Source organism: Caenorhabditis briggsae, assembly GCF_000004555.2.
Source record: "Caenorhabditis briggsae complete genome, chrII, whole genome shotgun sequence".
Lineage (NCBI taxonomy): Eukaryota > Metazoa > Nematoda > Chromadorea > Rhabditida > Rhabditidae > Caenorhabditis > Caenorhabditis briggsae.
In genome coordinates this window covers 12,454,048-12,473,539 of record NC_013486.2, presented here as the reverse complement: position 1 = coordinate 12,473,539, position 19,492 = coordinate 12,454,048, and the positions used below count along the sequence as shown (strand labels likewise).

Sequence of the window (19,492 nt, the reverse complement as noted above, 5' to 3'; positions counted from 1 at the left end):
TAGAATGGCCATTCTCTTCTTTTTGAACCATTCGGACATCTGAAAAAATAAAAACGAATTTTGGAACATGTCAAGCACTGAAATAGTAAATTTAATACTCACAAATTTCGCATTGCAGCCAGTTTTCCTTCTCAGCTCTTTTTTGTTTCTTCCAAGAAACTGCTGCTCTTCAAAAAGTTTTCCTAAAATCTGTTCGACTTGGTAATCATCTCTTGCACTTCTTCTATCGTTCATCTGTCTGGGCTTTGGTATTCTAGCTTGACCGCCTTGTTGCTCAACATTTTGACGGTTTGTTTCGATTGAGAGTTCCTCTCTAATCGTCACTTGTTGATCAACTAATCCCTCCACATCATTATCTTCTTCTTGCTCTCTATCTTCGTACTGATTGTCCATCTCTTCTCGAAGTTCATTAGCCGCTTCATCCATCTGGTAGTCAACCGCTTCATCCATCTGGTGTTCCAAATCCGGCTCATTGTGATCCCCTTCATTAGCGTTCTGTGCATTTAACAATTCGTCTTCCTCTTCCTGTTCCACATTGCCATCTTTGGTCTCTCCCTGAAGCTCCTTTAACACTCTAAAGCGTTCTATAAAGTAGTCCGCTACCTAAAAAAAAACTTTGATGTCGATAATTCAATTTTTCACTCACGTCATTGCTGCATACATCTTCTCTCATTCCAATCTCATAAATTTTATCGGCGTCCGTGTATGCTTCATACTTCTTGAAAAGTCTTTCGAAATTGGCCATTTCCTCTGGCAACACCGAAATTTCTTTTTTGAAAAATGATTTTAGAGTCTCTTTTCTCTTCATTCTCAGCCAGTTCCGTATCTGTAAAAATTAATTTAAACATGTGAAAATAGTTCCAATACTTACCTTTTTCCAGGGGTGTCCCGTTTTCTCTTCCAACGCTTTGACCCGAAATCTAAAAAATTGCTTTTTTTGGAAAATTGTCTCCATGATGCCAACGAAGCCAGCAAGTTCCTGCTGCTGCTTCAACTTGCGTTGTCGAGTGAACCAATGATGATCCTGCTCAATGTGATCCTCTTCATGAGCATCCTGTTCATTTTCAAATTCCTCTTCTTCCTGTTCTTCGTGGACGTCTTCCATATCCTTCCGGATGTTAGCCATCACAACCTGTCGGTCCACGAAATATTCGGATAACTGAAAATTCTTTAATGGCGATAATTTGAATATTTCCACTCACGTTATAGCCGGACACATTTTCTTTCAGTTCAATGAAAGCCACTGCATCGGCGCCCATGGGACTATTGTACTTTTGGTGAATTCTCTCAAAGGTTGCCATTTCTGTTGGTAAAACAGAAATTGCCTCTCTAAAGTATGACTCTAGGATATCTCTCCTTTTGGTTTTAAGCCAGTTTGAAATCTGAAAATGATTGATTTCAGCATGGGAAAATATTTCAGATGCTTACCTTGCTCCAAGGGTATCCCGTTTTCATTTCCAAAGCTTCGTTAGAAATTGCAATGAATTGTCGTTCTTGGAAAACTTTTTCCATGACGTCATTGAAGAGGTTGAGTTTCTGTTGCTGCTTCTGTTTAATACTCTGATGCCTAATCTCATCGTCTGCATTGATTTGGACCTCTCCTGGATTCTCAACATCAACTTGATCATTTTCGCCAATTTCCGCAATTGCCTCACATGGAGAAGCTTGTCGATGTTCTTGATCTTCGAGAAACTGACAGTTCACTGGGGAGGTTTGGTGTATTCCTTGTTCTTGAAGCATAGCCAACACTCTCCATCGCTCCAACAAATAGTCCGCTAGCTGAATAAAAATCTTTGAAGTCGATAATCATTATTACCCCTCACATTATAGCCGCACACTTTTTCTCTTTGCTCAATCAAACGAACTGCATCAATACCCAAGGGATTATTGTACCTTTGGTGAAGTCTCTCGAAATTGGCCATTTCAGTCGGTAAGACCGAAATTTCCTTTTTGAAATACGCCTCCAGCGTATTTCTCCTTTTGTTTCTGAGCCATTTCGAGATCTGTGAAATATTTATATGTATTGTGAAAATACAGAATGTGAAAATACCGTAAAACCTTTAGTATTATTTAGAAGGGCCCCTTTAATAGAAGGACCCCTCTAATAGAAGGGCTCTCTAATAGTAAGAGGGGTTTGGAAAAATAGAATTGAACCCTGTAATACATAGAAGGGCCTCTCCAAAATGTGTCTTGAAATAAAAAAAATCCGGTTTTGGTGAGATTGACAGATTTTCATAAATTTTGAACGAAAATTCGTCGAATGTTACAATGAAAAATTTCAAGAAAAACGGCCTGAAAAACAGAAGGACGCCCTCTAATTGAAGTGCCCCTGTGATAAAAGGGCCCTCCGGAGGTACCTTGAAAAAATAGTAGGGTCGGCCCTTCTAATACAGGTTTTACGGTATCCCAATACTTACCTTGTTCCAATCGCCTCCAGTTACCACTTCCAAATTTTTAGTTCGAATTCTAAAATATTGTTGTTTTTGGAAGATTCGTTCCATGGCATCATCGAACGGGGTTCCTGTTTCTTTGCGTAGTTTTTCACGCTCCAAGTTGCGTTGTCGTAGGAACCACCTCTCGATCTGAAGGTTTTTAAAACTAATAAAAATTTCAATTTCAACAATGCGACACTTACCTTTTTGCTCGGCCAGCGAAGCTTTCTCTTCAAGTTAATATTTTTAAAATCAGAAAACAACTGGTTCTTCCTAAAAATTTCCATCAGTATCAGTTCGGCTTCTGTTTTCGGGAGAGGAGCCAAAAGCCCATGCTCTTTTCTGAGGTCGTTCAAGAATTTGCTCACCTGAAAATTATTGGATTACTTTATAAATCTAAAGGATTTTTTTTATATTTCTTACTCTTCGGGGCGCCCAGTGAATTTTATTTTTCAATTCAATGTTCCCATAGTCGTTAAAGAATGGGTCCTTCGCAAAGATTTCCATCAGGATTGGATGAGCTTGTTCTTCAGGGAGTGGAAAATTGGCTGAAATCCCATTTTCCCGTCGGCAGTTATCAAAAAATTCATTTATCTGAAAATTACTTATTTGCTTTCTAAATGGAGAAAAATCCTTTACTCTTTGGATCGGCCAACGTGTCTTTTCTCTCAACTCCGGATTTCTGTAATCACGGAATTGCGGATTTTGATGGAAGAGCTCCATTAAAATCGGTTCCGCTGCCTCATAAGAGAGTTGAGTCCTCTGAAAACGTTTTTTAACACTTGCAGCAAAAAAACCTTTTACCTTTTTATATGTTCTCTTTCTTTTCAGTTGTCTTCTTGAGCTAGTTGGATCACTGAATTCTTCCGATTGCTGATCGTCGGTTTGGTCCTCGACATCCTGAAAATAGTTATTTGAAAATATTTCATTTTGTAAAAAATATAATACCCAAGCATCAGAGTCAGATTCCAATTCTGAAGAAGACGAAGATGAAGACACATATTTTTTAGAATCCTTGGTTTTGCGAATATTTCCAGGTTTCTTCTTAATTGAGCTATCTTCAAAGTCATATTCACTATCATCAGAAGTGACACATCTTGCGGACACTCTTTTGGGTCTTGATACCTAAAAAATCATTTTTGAAAAATAAGAAATTTTTCCAGGGAAATTGTACCTGAACATTCTTTTCCGACTCCGATTCCGAAGAATCAGCAAGAGCTCTTCTTTTTGGGTTTGGCCCTTTTGATGCTTCAGGAGCTGGTGCCTTGCGAGTTCTTCTGGCAATCGATGTCTGCAAGATAAGAATAATGAGCCTTCAAGACCCCTTGGAAAAGATAACTCACTGAGAAAACGTTTTGGGAAGACATAGTTTTTTGTTCCTTGGTGTAGAAAGTCTGAAAATTAGAATAGATTGAGCAAAAAAGTGAATCGAGATAATTATGTTTAAAAGAAGGAACATTCAGAAAGTAATCGAAATTAAAGTTTGAGGGATATGCGTTTTTAAAAACTTCCCAACTTTATTTAGAGCCAAGTTTGACAATTTCGAAAGTCTAAAAAATTTTAAAGATTTTTGAAGAAAATCTGAAAATTGAGCTAGTCTAATTTTGAAAATTAGAATTATTCAGGGATTTTATGATAAATTCCCAAATTCTGTGAATAAAAAGTTTTCAATAGATTTGTTTTACACCTTCTGAAATTTCAAAGTAACCAGAAACTTGAAACCTATCAAAACCATTTCCCAAATTTTCCAAAAAATACAGAATAAACCTATTCGAAAATTGGGGAACATTTTTCCAATACATATGAAAACAAAAAGAAATTGAGAAGAAGGCATATTGAAGAATTTCGGGGAAGAAAGACGGTTGTGGACCATTGCTGTTTGTAGGTGAGAATAGAGGAAAGACGACAAGGCCGAAAGATAGTCTGTGCGCACGGTCGAGACGTAGAGACGCAGCTGCGAAAGTATTTGATGTCGCCTGGAGGTAACAGATTGGTTGTGCGCAGAGAGGCCGATCGCAACCCGGCAGACGAGCAGGGTGTCTTTCTCATTACACTCTCTTGGTCAGAACCATCCCAAAGAGACAGCGTGGCACAAACGGTCCGTTTTAACGTTTTCGAAGTTATGGTGAACGAACTCCTTAGCGTTCCTTCAACCTCAATACTGTGACAGATTTCAAAAAATAAGATGTAGAAATTTTAAAGCAAAAATATACAGAAATCAATATTAAAAATTCAAGGTATCTCTTGAAAATAGTCAGGTGAGATGATTTTCGAATTTTTGAAATATTCAAAACTTTGGGATATCGGATTTTTTGTTTTTTTAAAGCTTGAGTTTCAGAAAAATCATCTAAAACTCTGAAGTTTGGAAATGCCCAACATTTTCAAGCACTTTGAACGTCTGAAAATTTCAAAGTTTCAATTATTTTGAGATTCTGAAATTTCTTTCAAAATTTGATTTAGAAAGGTTAAATTAGTCATGTTTCAAAAATTATATGAACTTGAATACTAAAAGTTAGAAAATCCTGACTTTATATATTTTTCCAGTTTGCAACATTTTTTACTAAAAATGAATTTTATTAAAATTCTCAAAATTTCGAAAAAAATACGATTTGATACATACAGAATGTAGGCATAATGTGGAACTCAAAAAATAAACAACGGAAGTTTGGTCATGTATCGTCGAAGAGGGAGGGAGAAAATGAGAAAAAAGAAGGAGAGAAAACCAATAAAATTATCACAAGCTCAGGATTGGAATATCTTATTGAGTTCCTGACAAATCATCGAAGTGATCGGAAACTTGACAGCCGAGCTCCAGACTCCTGAAAACCAACAAAATGACCGAAAATCAACTACATCTTATTGATCGGTACTGTACATACGCCGTTCAATTTGAAGCGCGAAAGCGAGGGTGGCAAGACACTAGCTGTCTGCGTCTCTACCTCAAAAACCATAAAACCTATCGAAAACATTTCCTAGATTTCCCAAAAAAAACCTATTTCAAAATTAGGCATATTTTTCTAGTCCTTAAAAAACAAAAAGAAATTGAGAAGAAGGGAAATTTGAACAATTCGGGGAAGAAAGACGGTTGTGGACCATTGCTGTTTGTAGGTGAGAATAGAGAAGAGACGACAAGGACGTAAGATAGTCTGTGCGCACGGTCGAGACGTAGAGACGCAGCTGCGAAAGTATTTGATGTCGCCTGGAGGTAACAGTTTGGTTGTGCGCAGAGAGGCCGATCGCAACCCCCGCAGACGAGCAACATGTCCACTTTTAAAGAAACGTCCTCTGACCTCCCCACAGAGGCAGTGGAGGAACAAACGGGCCGTCTGATGGTCAGTGATGCTAACTAGAGAAGATTCTGACTGGAGTATGAAACTTAGATATGATACATACATATATCATTCGAAAGCTGAGAATGAGCCATTTTCAAATATATTTTTTGATTTTGCTTCGGACGTACCAGGTTCGAGAAAATTGGGTTTGAAATCTGATTTTCAAAAAACCAAAGGGTTTTTTTTCAAAAATCTTTTTTTCGAAAAACATGAAAATCTACTGGGATCAAAATTTTCTTGAATTTTGCCTATATCAAAGTTCCATACTCCAGTTACAATGTCCCCTAGTTAGCGTTTTTTCAACCCAATTTAACTCAATTACTCAGCAAATTTTTGGCACATGTGCCGCTACTTGGGGCACCGGTGCCGCTGCAACGCGGTAATCGTGCCCGGGGGGAGGGGCACGCATGTATTTTGCGTGCCGTTACCGTGCCGTTACCGTGCGCATGTGTGCCGTTCTTTGAATTTTTTTTTCTCAAAATCGGATAAATTCGTCGACTTTCTTCGAATTAAACAGTTTATTCGATCAGAAGGTCGACAAAAAAAAAGCTAAAAATTGAAAAAAACAGTGATGAGAAAAATTAAAGTTGTGTTTAGAGAAGATTGTGAAAAGGAAGTTGATGAGTTTTTTTGTAATTAATTTTCTCCCTCGTCTTCTCCAGCTTCGTTCGCATTGGGCTTGGCAGTATGTCTCTGAAAGAATGTTAAAGATTAAAAAACATGAAAATCTACTGGGATCAAAATTTTCTTGAATTTGGTCCATATCAAAGTTCCACACCCCAGTTACAACGTTCCCTAGTCAGTGTTTCTTCAACCCAATTTACCTCAACTACTGTGAGGGACATCAAAAGAGAAATTCAGAAAGTTTATTGGAAAATATTTATCAGTGGGTTTAGGGCTCTGATTAGGGTTCTTCACACAATATACAACAATTAATATTATAAATTCAGAATATCCTAATCTTACCAACTGCCAGCTAATGTGATTTTCTTTTAATTTGTGAAAAATTTCAAATATACGGAAGAATAAGAATTTTTGAGTTTCCAAATTTCAGGATATCGTAAAACCTGTATTAGAAGGGCCCCTTTAGTAGAAGGGTCCCTCTAACAGAAGGGCCCTCCGAGAGGGGCTTGGAAAAATAGAAGGACCCTCTGTGAAAAATGACCCCCCCCCCCTTTAAAATGTGTTTTGAAATCAGAAAATTTTAGTACTTTTTGAGTGGAAAATATTTCGAGAACTCCACAATTTAATATAAATTTGTTGAAACTCTATTTTTTGATGAAAATCTTGCTAAATTTAGGTGAAATTGACAGATTTCAGGGGGGAATTTTGAACGAAAATTCGTCGAATTTTTCGATGCAAAATTTCTGAAAAAACTGGCCGGAAAAATAGAAGGGCTCCCTCTAATTGAAGGGCCCCTGTAATAAAAGAGCCCTCCGGAGGTATCTCGGAACAATAGAAGGGCCGCCCTTCTAATACAGGTTTTACGGTATCTGAACTTCTGGTATTTTTGAATTTTGCAGGATAAAAATCTGAAATAATATTTGAAATTCGAAATTTGTTTTGGAAAATTTAGAACTTGGAAAAATCAGAAAACTATAATGTTGTGGAATTTTGAAAAAGTGGTATTGCATTCCTGTTTTCAATATCTGAAATTCCAATTTTTCGTACTTCTAAAGTTTTTTTGCAACTTCAAAAATTCAAAAAACAAGGCAGTACATAACATTTTCAACTCATTCTCCCTTTCCAACTACATTATGAATTATCAATATGCTTATCAACCCAATTTCTTATCAATTGTAAACTTCCATGTACATTGCTAGCTCTAAATTTTTTGTCTCTCCTTTTTTGTTTTCTTCCTCATTCATTTGTGTAAAATTCTGCTTTATTCAATTTTTGAGTGCATCACACGTTAATTGAGGAAGAAAATGCATTTTTCTGAAAAAAAAAAATTGAACCTCAAACTTCGGTTTATTTTTGCTGCAAATTCCAAAAATTACCTTTTGATTTTATTAAAAATTTTGAAACTTTTGTGAAAATTTTGAGAAAGAAAAATTCAATTTTCCGCCATATTTTCCTTTGAATTACATTTCCTTTGAATTACAGTAATATTTAAAAAATAGTTTTGCTTTTCTGATTTTTACTTTTTTGTTTGATTTTCTTCGAATTTTTCATACCAGTCGGTTTACGCCCCCTGTCGGGGGCTCAACTTCCTGGCTCCCGCTTTCTGTATCTTATAATTTAATTTCTAATTAAAAAATTTTCGAGTTTCCGAATTCATCAAAATTTGTGAAAGTTTTGCATACTATCAACCAGTCGGTTTGAGCCCCCTGTCGGAGGCTCAACCTCCTGGCTCCAGTTCACTGTATCTTACACTTGAATTTCTAATGTCTAGATTTTTCACTTTCCGAGTGCCCGAAACTTCCAAGTACTTCGATTTTTAAATTTTGGATGTTACTAATATGGGAATTTCTAGATAACGTAATTTCTCCAATAGAAGCCCACATCTATTTGATGCCTACCTCTGATAAAACAGGCGTACTTTTTTCAATGTTCTGATAATTTCTTTTAAAGGTGGGGAGACATGAAAAAAATGGTGTTCTCGAAATCTTTCAAATATGCCCCTCGAGGAGTTGAACTTGTGGGGGGGGGGGGGCGAGGATTGAGGGTGCGGCGCCGCTACCGACTGAGCCACGCGGGCAAAGAGGAAGCTGCCGCCCGATTGCATACATAAAGGCGAGGACGACAGGTGTACGCAGAGTGACATTAAGCGTTGTACACCGTCACGGTAGAATGCATACTCTAGCTACAAAAATCGTCCGTAAAATCTCCTGTCCCCCCACCGTTAAGTCTTGTCGCTTTTTTGAGAAAAAAGATATCCGATTTTCTGAATTTCCGAGTTTCTACACGACAGAATACATCTTTCTTGAAAAGGGAATACAATTGTTTGATTTTCTAAAGTCTCGAATTTCTAACCTAAAATCTCTAATTTTCGAATTTCTGCATTTCCGAGTTTTTTAAATACTCGGCTTTTCCGAATTCCTGAAATTTTGAATCACCCACATACATCATTATTTCATCATCATTTTCCGCTTCGATATCGCTACCGTATTCAGACTGCAAAAAATACTCTCTAACCTTTTTTTTCTCAGACAAGCATAATACTGTACCTTAAAGGCGCACTACGCAATTTTGAAACGAATGTTTTCACATGCGCCGTCGATGTACTGTATTGAAATCTTTCCTTCCCTCGCCGACAGTTGTGAATAGATTTTCCTTCAAAAATCGACAATTCTGTTGTTTTTTTTTCCAGAAATTCCTTCAAAATGTCTTGCAATGACAAAGACACTGGCGACAATTCGAAAGTTAATTCCGTTGCGAAAATACCGGAAAATCTCATAGAAATAGATGAAATCAAGCAAACTCTGAAGCGAACGTTCGACGAAGTTTCGGAGATGCTCCAGTCGATTGAAGCATCGATTTCGATGATTCCGAAAATCGAAAATGACGAGAAGCCAACAGAGAGCACTGACAATAAAGTTGATTCTTCTAAAAATTCATCAAATTTCAACGAATCGACTGTGAGTCAAATTCTGAAACAATTATTTCAAATGTGCTTCCTTTTAGATTCCGGAAGCCGAAGTGCTAAAATCAGAAAAGCGATTTGTGTTGAAGCACGTTTTCAAGAACTCATTATATTAATAGTTTTTTGTATAACAACAGGTATCATTTTCAGTTGCATTGAGTTAAAACGTTTGAATGAGCACCTTGCCTACTACCTCCACATTCGTGGTCCGGAAAATGGAATCAAATGGTCAGTTGAAACAAAAGTGGAATTCAAAGTTTATGGTCAAAATAAAAAAAGCAAAGCCCATACTTTCGATTATCGATACGAAAAGGATGAAGGCTGTGGATATCCCGATTTCTTGGAATGGGAGGAAATGAAAAAAGAGTATCTTATCGATGGCAGTTTGACAGTGGAAGCTCATGTGCAACTCATCGAATCTTCTGGATTCAGCAAAGAGAAGATTCGAAAATTTGATGAATCAAATAAAGACGATTCAGATGTGATCCTTGTCGTTAACAAAAAGGAGTTTTACGTCTTGAGAAAAGTGAGATTTATTTTGATAGAGAATTCTCAATAAATATAGTTTTTCTAGTTTCTCGCTGCCCAGTCGTCATTCTTCAAAGCTCTGCTGCTCGGAAATTTCGCAGAATCCAAGAAATTGAAAGTGACACTGACTGGAATTGATCCAGATGATTTTCACTATTTCCTTGAAGTTCTTTACGGCGAACTTGCTATTGATGGTAAAAGCTTCTATTATTCTGTTAATGCTCCTAATTTTCACAGAGAATAATGTCGAGGGAATTCTTCTTCTAGTCGATATGTACGATGCGAAAACAGCCACCAGACGATGCGAGAATTTTCTTCTGAAGGAATCGAAAAAGTCGTTGAAGAAGAAACTGGAAATGGCCACACGCTATCATCTGGAAAATCTCAAGGTAGAACCGTTGAAAATTTAAATAAACAAACAGTTTTTTCTAGAATAATTGCATGGAAAAAATCAAGACAAAGGAAGATGTCAGATCCGTCCTCCCAGCAAATATCAACGATTTGGATCATAATGTAATGGGCGAACTGCTCAGAAAGTCAATTTCTTTGTTGGATTTAATCCCAAGTTGATCGATTTTCTCTGTTAACATTTTTAAAAATTTTTTTATATAAATTTTCTCAGATTTTTCGAAAAAAATCGAAATTACTGTACCCTCGATTACTGTATCTCACCATCAACTGACCTTTCTCCGTAGAGAAGCTCCAGAAATTTCTGAAAATCTTCAAAGTTGATGTCGTAAATTTCAACTTCTGAGTTTTAGCATTCTTCGAATAGTAGTTTGCTGAAAAAAAGCACTTTCAGAGAAATCAAAAAGGACAACCGCCACAATTAAAATAGCATATATTTCGAAATCAAATTATTAACAGAACTGATAAGAAGAAAAGAAAGGAAATTGGTGACAGATGACAGTAGATAAATTAAGAGTTAGCAAGAGAGTACATTCAACTGATAAGATACATTGATTTTCAATCACAAAACGAGGACGAAAGTTCGAAACTTTAAACGTTTTTGAAATTGACCTCAATTTTACAAATCACTCGTTTTTGCTTCAGCTTTCTGAATTCCATGTTTTTTTTTTTGAATTTTCCGAATTTCGATTTCTTTCTAACTTTAATCTCTCAAACTTCTGATTTGTTATTTTCACTCAAATTTTTTGTGTTTCTGCTTTAAACTTTTTTCGTTTCTCTTCTTGTCTAGATATTGCTAATACGATTCTAAAATGTCTCCTCAAAATTAAAGTAAATCATTAACTACCATCAACACTCTAATAGAAGGCCACCCCTAACATTCAACTTTGAGGGCATCCTGTAAGAGATATCAGAAAGTTGTCAACTAATAAAATATTATTGATATTATGATAAAAATTTCATATGTAGACTACTTTTCGATACCTTTTACAGAAATCGAGATAAATTAGCTCAAAGTTGACAAGTCGGCGCTTGCGAGCCGAGCTACGCTTTCGGCTGCCGACCTCTGACCTTTTGAATCTATATATCTCGGTTCCTGTGAATAATGTCAAAAAGTTGTAAACTAATAAAATGTTTATCTTAATATTACAAATATTTTATCAGTTGACCACTTTTTGATATCTTTTACAGGAACTGAGATATGAAGTTTCAAAGTTGTAAGTCCTCATTTGCAGATTTTTTTCTACATGTCTGATAACGAATTCACCGGCTCGGAGACTTTGCCAATAGATTTGTTGCTGGAAAAAGACCAAATTCTGAAACAAATCGAATTGAAAATCGATGCAATCACAGAGAAATTGGCTGAACATGGGCAAAAATTCAATGAAATCTCGGATAAACTCCAATCGATAGAAAATTTGACAGCGAAAATTTCGAAAATCGACGAGGATGTTGAAGCAAAGGATACTGTAGGCGAATTTTTAATATTTTTATTGAAATTTAAGTGTTTCCAGGTTCCGAAACAAGCAGCTGAAAAGTCTTTCATATTAAAGCATGTTTTTGAGAATGTTGAGCACTTTGTGAAAGGGAGAAGTTATGAGGGTGGTTCAGAAAATCACTTCAATGTTGTTAGGTAATCATTATATTACCGTAAAACCTGTGTTAGAAGGGCCCCTGAAATTGAAGCGCCCTCTAATTGAGGTGCCCCCTAGACAACCCACAAAAGTAGAAGGCCGGCCCTTCTAATACAGGTTTTACGGAAACAGTTTTGTATCTTATTTTCAGTTGCATTGCATTACAACGTTTGAATGATCACCTCGCTTGCTTCGTTAGTATTCGTGGTCCGAAAGAGGAAGTCAAATGGGAAGTGGAGACAAAAGTGGATATCAAAATTGACGGTCCAAATCAAATCAGCAAAGCCGAAAGTTGCAATCACTGTTTTGAGAAAAATGAAGGATGGGGATTCCCCAAGTTCTTGGAATGGGAGGAAATGAAAAATGAGTATCTTGTGGATGGAAAGTTGACTGTGGAAGCTCATGTGCAACTCATCGAATCTTCTGGATTCAGCAAAGAGAAGATTCGAAAATTTGATGAATCAAATAAAGACGATTCAGATGTGGTTCTTGTCGTTAACAAAAAGGAGTTCTATGTCTGAGAAAAGTGAGATTTAAGTTTTGAAATCTCATTTCAAATGGTTGTTACAGTATCTCGCTGCTCAATCGTCATTCTTCAAAGCTCTTCTGCTCGGAGATTCCGCTGAATCCAAGAAACCAAAAGTGACACTGGCTGGAATTGATCCAGATGATTTCCACTATTTCCTCGAAGTTCTACACGGAGAACTTGCCATTGATGGTATGAGCTTTGATTGATCAGTCAATTATCATAGTTTTTACAGAATATAATATCGAGGGAATTCTTCTCATTGCTAATACATACGGTGCAAAAACTGCAATCAGAAGATGCGAGAACTTTCTTCTGAACGAATCGAAAAACCCGTTGAAAAAGAAACTACAAATGGCTGTTCGATATAATCTGAAGAATCTGAAGGTATCTAGAACCGTTGAAAATCTTCACAAATTGAATTCGCATTTAGAATAAATGCATGGAGGAAATCCAGACATTTCATCAACTAAGCTCCGTCATTCCATCTGATATCAACGACTTGGATCATAAACTAATGGGCGAACTGCTCAAAAAAGCCATTCTTCTCCATTGATTTCTTCATTTCTTCTGTTGTTTTTTTTGTTGCATTTAATCCCAAATTGTTCGGTTTTCATTGTTATTGTTTATCAATATTTCACATGAATGTTTTTTAAAATTCCCAATGATATTTTTTTTCCATTTCGACCTATTTCAATGAAGTACCATTTTCTTTTCAGTACTGTATTTTTCTGCGATTTACTTTGTCTATTGGTTTTCTCTCCATTATTTCTTCAACTTTAATATAACTCTTTTCACGGAAATTCCAGCATTTAAAAAAAAAAATTTCAGTTAGAAAATGACAGATACTAATAAAATGCTGTTGTCGAAAATTCAAGCGCTTCAAACTGGACTTCATGAAGTGACAAATATTGTTATCGAGGTTGTCATTTGGGCACAGTTCTAGTTAAATAATGTTTTTTTTTTTCAGAATCTGACGTCGCAAAAAGCCAACAATATTTGACAGAAGAGCTCGTCGAGAATCAAAAAGAGCGCGAAATTCAAAAGAAGCTGTGCGAAAGTTATGTAGCTGTGCATGAGAGAACTCTTCTGGAACTAGAAGATTCTAGAAAAATTCAAAAAGAGCAAGAGGAGAAAATCAATATCTTTACAGAAGAGAATAAAAAATTCATTGAAATTCGTCAAAAATTGAATGAAGAAAACGAGAAACTTTGCGAAGAATTGGGAGAAATGAAGCGAAAATTGGAGGATTTTGAAGAAAAGAAAACATTCCAAATTTTCATTAAAATCAGACATTATATCACTTTGGATGTGAAGAAGTCCGATACAATTGCAGATGTGAAAAAGAAATTGTTCAAAAGAGGACTCTTCTGTAATAATTGTCTTCTCGTCTATGGAGGTTACTGAGAGTTACAAAAAAAATTGATAAATACATTTTTGTTTCAGGAAAACCCTTGAATGACTCCTGCACAATATCCTATTACAATATTCAACGAGAGTCTACACTGTTCATTTCCAATCCCTATTTTCAGGCAAATGATCGTGCCCAATAATTTCTCCCATACTTTTTTTTAATGGTTTCCCTCTTTTTTTTGGTCATTATTCAATCTTTTTGCTTGAAAATCGTCTTGTTTTTTTTCTTTTTTTTGCACTGGCTTTCAAATTCTACTCCTCCATTATGTTTCCAATTCCCGAAATAATCTGCATATCCTCAACGAATCTCAAAATTTCAGAACCTCAGAACCTCAAAATCTCAGAATCTCAGATTTTCAGAATTTCAGAATTTCAAAATCTTGGAATTTTAGAAACACAAAATGTTTCGAAATATAGGTATTTCTGGGTAAATTTTGAAAAAGATGATATATTGGATCCTCGATTTTTGGACACGTCGCGTGTCGGCGTTGCGGTCGTCTGTTGAGTAACCGTTCGCGATTGTGTCAAGCAAAAACGCAACCAGTCTGTTAGTACCAGGACAACGCTGCGTCTCATTTCCTCGCAATATGCAATTTCTAAGACTTCTGCGTTTCTCCCATCTTTGTTGTCTCTAGCTTCCATGTTCCCTCGCTTTCCGTTCGCCCATCGTCCTCCATCAGCCATTTCATTCTACTCTTCAAATGGCGCAATGTGCGCGCCTAACAATTTTTAGCTCCTTTAAATGAATGGAGCTATTCTTTTCTATTTTTGTCGAAATTCCACCATTTTTCCTGTATTCTTAGACACCTAACTGAATGGAGTCTACTTTCATTTTTCATTTTTCTGACTATAAGACTACTGATTTTTCTTTCCTGGAGACCGCCAGGTCAATATAAATTGAACTTTGAATATTATATATAAATTGAACTTTGAATATTCAGCTGTCCCTAAAAAATTCACCTAAAATTTTGCAAAAACTTGCACAACACATTAAAATATGTTCCAGAAAATATAGTTTAAATAATTGAGCGAAAAAAAGGCAAAAGTTGAGAGAAAAACCCATTTTCCTGACGAAAAAAATTTAGGACAACAAAAAAAAACAAAACAATTCATCCGCGGCAGCTGAGTCATTGATGGCGCATTTCTCGTGGCAACTTCGGTATTAGATCTAGTCCAGATCTAATTCCGAATGAACTCAGATCTAATTCCGAATCGTTTACCTGAGGACGCATTACTATATTATTGCCACTTTTGTTTTGGAACCTATTACAACAATGCATGAATTTATTTTAAAAATAGGGAACATTATGAAGGTTCAGTATTTGGAAGCAAGTGCAGAATAGAAAACAATTTTGGCGATTTTCAAAAACAAATATCGGCCAACAGAAAAACGAAAAGATTATTGAGTACGATCCGGAATGCTCCGGTAAAATGAATTGGAGACAAACAGTGTAGAGTTTTTTTCAATATTATAATCGAAAAGTGCGCAACTGTCTTCCAGTAGTTTTCCTGAAAAAAATGCATTAATCAAGTATTTCGAAATTTTAAATTACCTCCATAGATGAGGAAACAATCATTACACGGGAATCCTCTTTTGCACATTTTATCTTTCACATCTGCAATTGTATCGGTTTTCTTAACACTCAAAGTGATATAATTGCTGATTCGAACGAAAATTTGGAATGTTTTGTTTTCTTCAATACTCTCCAATTTCAGCTTTAATTCTTGCAATTCTTCGCGAAGTTTCTCATTTTCTTCATTCAATTTTTGACGAATATCACTGAATTTCTCATTTTCTTCTGTCAGGATATTGATTTTTTCCTTTTGCTCTTTTTGTATTTTTCTAGAATCCTCCAGTTCTAGAAGAGTTCCCTCGTGCACATCTACATAATCTTCAAATTGTTTCTTTTGAATTTCGCGCTCTTTTTCACACTCAGCAAACTCTTCCGTCAACTTCGCGATCAAAATTTCTCGATTTTCCTGTTCTTGGCTTTTTTGTGAAGTCAGATTTTCTTCAAAATCCTCCAATTCTTCGCGAATTTTCTCATTTTCTTCATTAAATTTCCCACGAATTTCGTCAAATTTCTCATTCTCTTCTGTTATAATATTGATTTTCTCCTCTTGCTCTTTTTGTATTTTTCTAGAATCTTCCAGTTCCAGAAGAGTTCTCTCATGCACAGCTACATAGTTTCCGAATAGCTTCTTTTGAATTTCGCGCTCTTTTTGATTCTCGACGAGCTCTTCTGTCAAATATTGTTGGCTTTTTTGCGACGTCAGATTCTGAAAAAAAAACATTATTTAACTAGAACTGTGCCCAAATGACAACCTCGATAACAATATTTGTCACTTCATGGAGTCCAGTTTGAAGCGCTTGAATTTTCGACAACAGCATTTTATTAGTATCTGTCATTTTCTAACTGAAATTTTTTTTTTTAAATGCTGGAATTTCCGTGAAAAGAGTTATATTAAAGTTGAAGAAATAATGGAGAGAAAACCAATAGACAAAGTAAATCGCAGAAAAATACAGTACTGAAAAGAAAATGGTTCTTCATTGAAATAGATCGAAATGGAAAAAAAATATCATTGGGAATTTTAAAAAACATTCATGTGAAATATTGATAAACAATAACAATGAAAACCGAACAATTTGGGATTAAATGCAACAAAAAAAACAACAGAAGAAATGAAGAAATCAATGGAGAAGAATGGCTTTTTTGAGCAGTTCGCCCATTAGTTTATGATCCAAGTCGTTGATATCAGATGGAATGACGGAGCTTAGTTGATGAAATGTCTGGATTTCCTCCATGCATTTATTCTAAATGCGAATTCAATTTGTGAAGATTTTCAACGGTTCTAGATACCTTCAGATTCTTCAGATTATATCGAACAGCCATTTGTAGTTTCTTTTTCAACGGGTTTTTCGATTCGTTCAGAAGAAAGTTCTCGCATCTTCTGATTGCAGTTTTTGCACCGTATGTATTAGCAATGAGAAGAATTCCCTCGATATTATATTCTGTAAAAACTATGATAATTGACTGATCAATCAAAGCTCATACCATCAATGGCAAGTTCTCCGTGTAGAACTTCGAGGAAATAGTGGAAATCATCTGGATCAATTCCAGCCAGTGTCACTTTTGGTTTCTTGGATTCAGCGGAATCTCCGAGCAGAAGAGCTTTGAAGAATGACGATTGAGCAGCGAGATACTGTAACAACCATTTGAAATGAGATTTCAAAACTTATATCTCACTTTTCTCAGAACATAGAACTCCTTTTTGTTAACGACAAGAACCACATCTGAATCTTCTTTAGTGGATTCGTCGAATTTTTGAATTTTCTCTTTGCTGAATCCAGAAGATTCGATGAGTTGCACATGAGCTTCCACAGTCAACTTTCCATCCACAAGATACTCATTTTTCATTTCCTCCCATTCCAAGAACTTGGGGAATCCCCATCCTTCATTTCTCTCAAAACAGTGATTGCAACTTTCGGCTTTACTGATTTGATTTGGACCATCAATTTTGATATCCACTTTTGTCTCCACTTCCCATTTGACTTCCTCTTTCGGACCACGAATACTAACGAAGCAAGCGAGGTGATCATTCAAACGTTGTAATGCAATGCAACTGAAAATAAGATACAAAACTGTTTCCGTAAAACCTGTATTAGAAGGGCCGGCCGTTCTACTTTTGTGGGTTGTCTAGGGGGCACCTCAATTAGAGGGCGCTTCAATTTCAGGGGCCCTTCTAACACAGGTTTTACGGTAATATAATGATTACCTAACAACATTGAAGTGATTTTCTGAACCACCCTCATAACTTCTCCCTTTCACAAAGTGCTCAACATTCTCAAAAACATGCTTTAATATGAAAGACTTTTCAGCTGCTTGTTTCGGAACCTGGAAACACTTAATTTCAATAAAAATATTAAAAATTCGCCTACAGTATCCTTTGCTTCAACATCCTCGTCGATTTTCGAAATTTTCGCTGTCAAATTTTCTATCGATTGGAGTTTATCCGAGATTTCATTGAATTTTTGCCCATGTTCAGCCAATTTCTCTGTGATTGCATCGATTTTCAATTCGATTTGTTTCAGAATTGGGTCTTTTTCCAGCAACAAATCTATTGGCAAAGTCTCCGAGCCGGTGAATTCGTTATCAGACATGTAGAAAAAAATCTGCAAATGAGGACTTACAACTTTGAAACTTCATATCTCAGTTCCTGTAAAAGATATCAAAAAGTGGTCAACTGATAAAATATTTGTAATATTAAGATAAACATTTTATTAGTTTACAACTTTTGACATTATTCACAGGAACCGAGATATATAGATTCAAAAGGTCAGAGGTCGGCAGCCGAAAGCGTAGCTCGGCTCGCAAGCGCCGACTTGTCAACTTTGAGCTAATTTATCTCGATTTCTGTAAAAGGTATCGAAAAGTAGTCTACATATGAAATTTTTATCATAATATCAATAATATTTTATTAGTTGACAACTTTCTGATATCTCTTACAGGATGCCCTCAAAGTTGAATGTTAGGGGTGGCCTTCTATTAGAGTGTTGATGGTAGTTAATGATTTACTTTAATTTTGAGGAGACATTTTAGAATCGTATTAGCAATATCTAGACAAGAAGAGAAACGAAAAAAGTTTAAAGCAGAAACACAAAAAATTTGAGTGAAAATAACAAATCAGAAGTTTGAGAGATTAAAGTTAGAAAGAAATCGAAATTCGGAAAATTCAAAAAAAAAAACATGGAATTCAGAAAGCTGAAGCAAAAACGAGTGATTTGTAAAATTGAGGTCAATTTCAAAAACGTTTAAAGTTTCGAACTTTCGTCCTCGTTTTGTGATTGAAAATCAATGTATCTTATCAGTTGAATGTACTCTCTTGCTAACTCTTAATTTATCTACTGTCATCTGTCACCAATTTCCTTTCTTTTCTTCTTATCAGTTCTGTTAATAATTTGATTTCGAAATATATGCTATTTTAATTGTGGCGGTTGTCCTTTTTGATTTCTCTGAAAGTGCTTTTTTTCAGCAAACTACTATTCGAAGAATGCTAAAACTCAGAAGTTGAAATTTACGACATCAACTTTGAAGATTTTCAGAAATTTCTGGAGCTTCTCTACGGAGAAAGGTCAGTTGATGGTGAGATACAGTAATCGAGGGTACAGTAATTTTGATTTTTTTGAAAAATCTGAGAAAATTTATATTAAAAAATTTTTAAAAATGTTAACAGAGAAAATCGATCAACTTGGGATTAAATCCAACAAAGAAATTGACTTTCTGAGCAGTTCGCCCATTACATTATGATCCAAATCGTTGATATTTGCTGGGAGGACGGATCTGACATCTTCCTTTGTCTTGATTTTTTCCATGCAATTATTCTAGAAAAAACTGTTTGTTTATTTAAATTTTCAACGGTTCTACCTTGAGATTTTCCAGATGATAGCGTGTGGCCATTTCCAGTTTCTTCTTCAACGACTTTTTCGATTCCTTCAGAAGAAAATTCTCGCATCGTCTGGTGGCTGTTTTCGCATCGTACATATCGACTAGAAGAAGAATTCCCTCGACATTATTCTCTGTGAAAATTAGGAGCATTAACAGAAAAATAGAAGCTTTTACCATCAATAGCAA

General features: G+C 35.8%; 5 protein-coding genes across 5 annotated transcripts in view; 2 read left to right on the top strand and 3 right to left on the bottom strand.

The window, feature by feature from the left end:
- CBG19638 overlaps positions 1–3,799 on the bottom strand; it is a gene marked incomplete at both ends in the record, with an annotated part of 4,867 nt that extends 1,068 nt beyond the window's left edge. Inside the window, 11 exons of the mRNA XM_045242798.1 lie at positions 1–603; positions 647–826; positions 872–1,159; positions 1,203–1,382; positions 1,429–1,779; positions 1,824–2,003; positions 2,418–2,582; positions 2,630–2,800; positions 2,856–3,557; positions 3,607–3,723; positions 3,776–3,799. The exon at positions 1–603 is cut by the window's left edge and continues 1,068 nt beyond it. Of these exons, the coding sequence (XP_045096827.1) occupies positions 1–603; positions 647–826; positions 872–1,159; positions 1,203–1,382; positions 1,429–1,779; positions 1,824–2,003; positions 2,418–2,582; positions 2,630–2,800; positions 2,856–3,557; positions 3,607–3,723; positions 3,776–3,799 (2,961 nt within the window). The remainder of the gene's footprint in view (positions 604–646; positions 827–871; positions 1,160–1,202; positions 1,383–1,428; positions 1,780–1,823; positions 2,004–2,417; positions 2,583–2,629; positions 2,801–2,855; positions 3,558–3,606; positions 3,724–3,775) is intronic.
- Positions 3,800–9,090: 5,291 nt separating this feature from the next.
- On the top strand, positions 9,091–10,448 carry CBG19640 (the record flags this gene model as incomplete). The annotated part of the gene is made up of 6 exons (XM_002646888.1): positions 9,091–9,345; positions 9,392–9,438; positions 9,501–9,876; positions 9,925–10,072; positions 10,116–10,267; positions 10,311–10,448. 6 exons carry the CDS (start codon positions 9,091–9,093, stop codon positions 10,446–10,448), a joined length of 1,116 nt encoding a protein of 371 aa, XP_002646934.1.
- Positions 10,449–11,533: 1,085 nt separating this feature from the next.
- On the top strand, positions 11,534–13,999 carry CBG19641 (the record flags this gene model as incomplete). Its single annotated transcript, XM_002646889.1, has 8 exons — positions 11,534–11,755; positions 11,801–11,919; positions 12,072–12,402; positions 12,491–12,638; positions 12,682–12,833; positions 13,166–13,199; positions 13,417–13,845; positions 13,893–13,999. 8 exons carry the CDS (start codon positions 11,534–11,536, stop codon positions 13,997–13,999), a joined length of 1,542 nt encoding a protein of 513 aa, XP_002646935.1.
- Positions 14,000–15,258: 1,259 nt separating this feature from the next.
- Positions 15,259–16,269, bottom strand: CBG19642 (the record flags this gene model as incomplete). The annotated part of the gene is made up of 3 exons (XM_002646890.1): positions 15,259–15,368; positions 15,413–16,139; positions 16,186–16,269. The coding sequence occupies 3 exons, from the start codon at positions 16,267–16,269 to the stop codon at positions 15,259–15,261; spliced, it is 921 nt and encodes a 306-aa protein (XP_002646936.1).
- A 282-nt stretch (positions 16,270–16,551) lies between these two features.
- Positions 16,552–18,021, bottom strand: CBG19643 (the record flags this gene model as incomplete). Its single annotated transcript, XM_002646891.1, has 6 exons — positions 16,552–16,674; positions 16,721–16,872; positions 16,916–17,063; positions 17,108–17,483; positions 17,637–17,755; positions 17,800–18,021. The coding sequence occupies 6 exons, from the start codon at positions 18,019–18,021 to the stop codon at positions 16,552–16,554; spliced, it is 1,140 nt and encodes a 379-aa protein (XP_002646937.1).
- Positions 18,022–19,492: the final 1,471 nt, after the last annotated feature.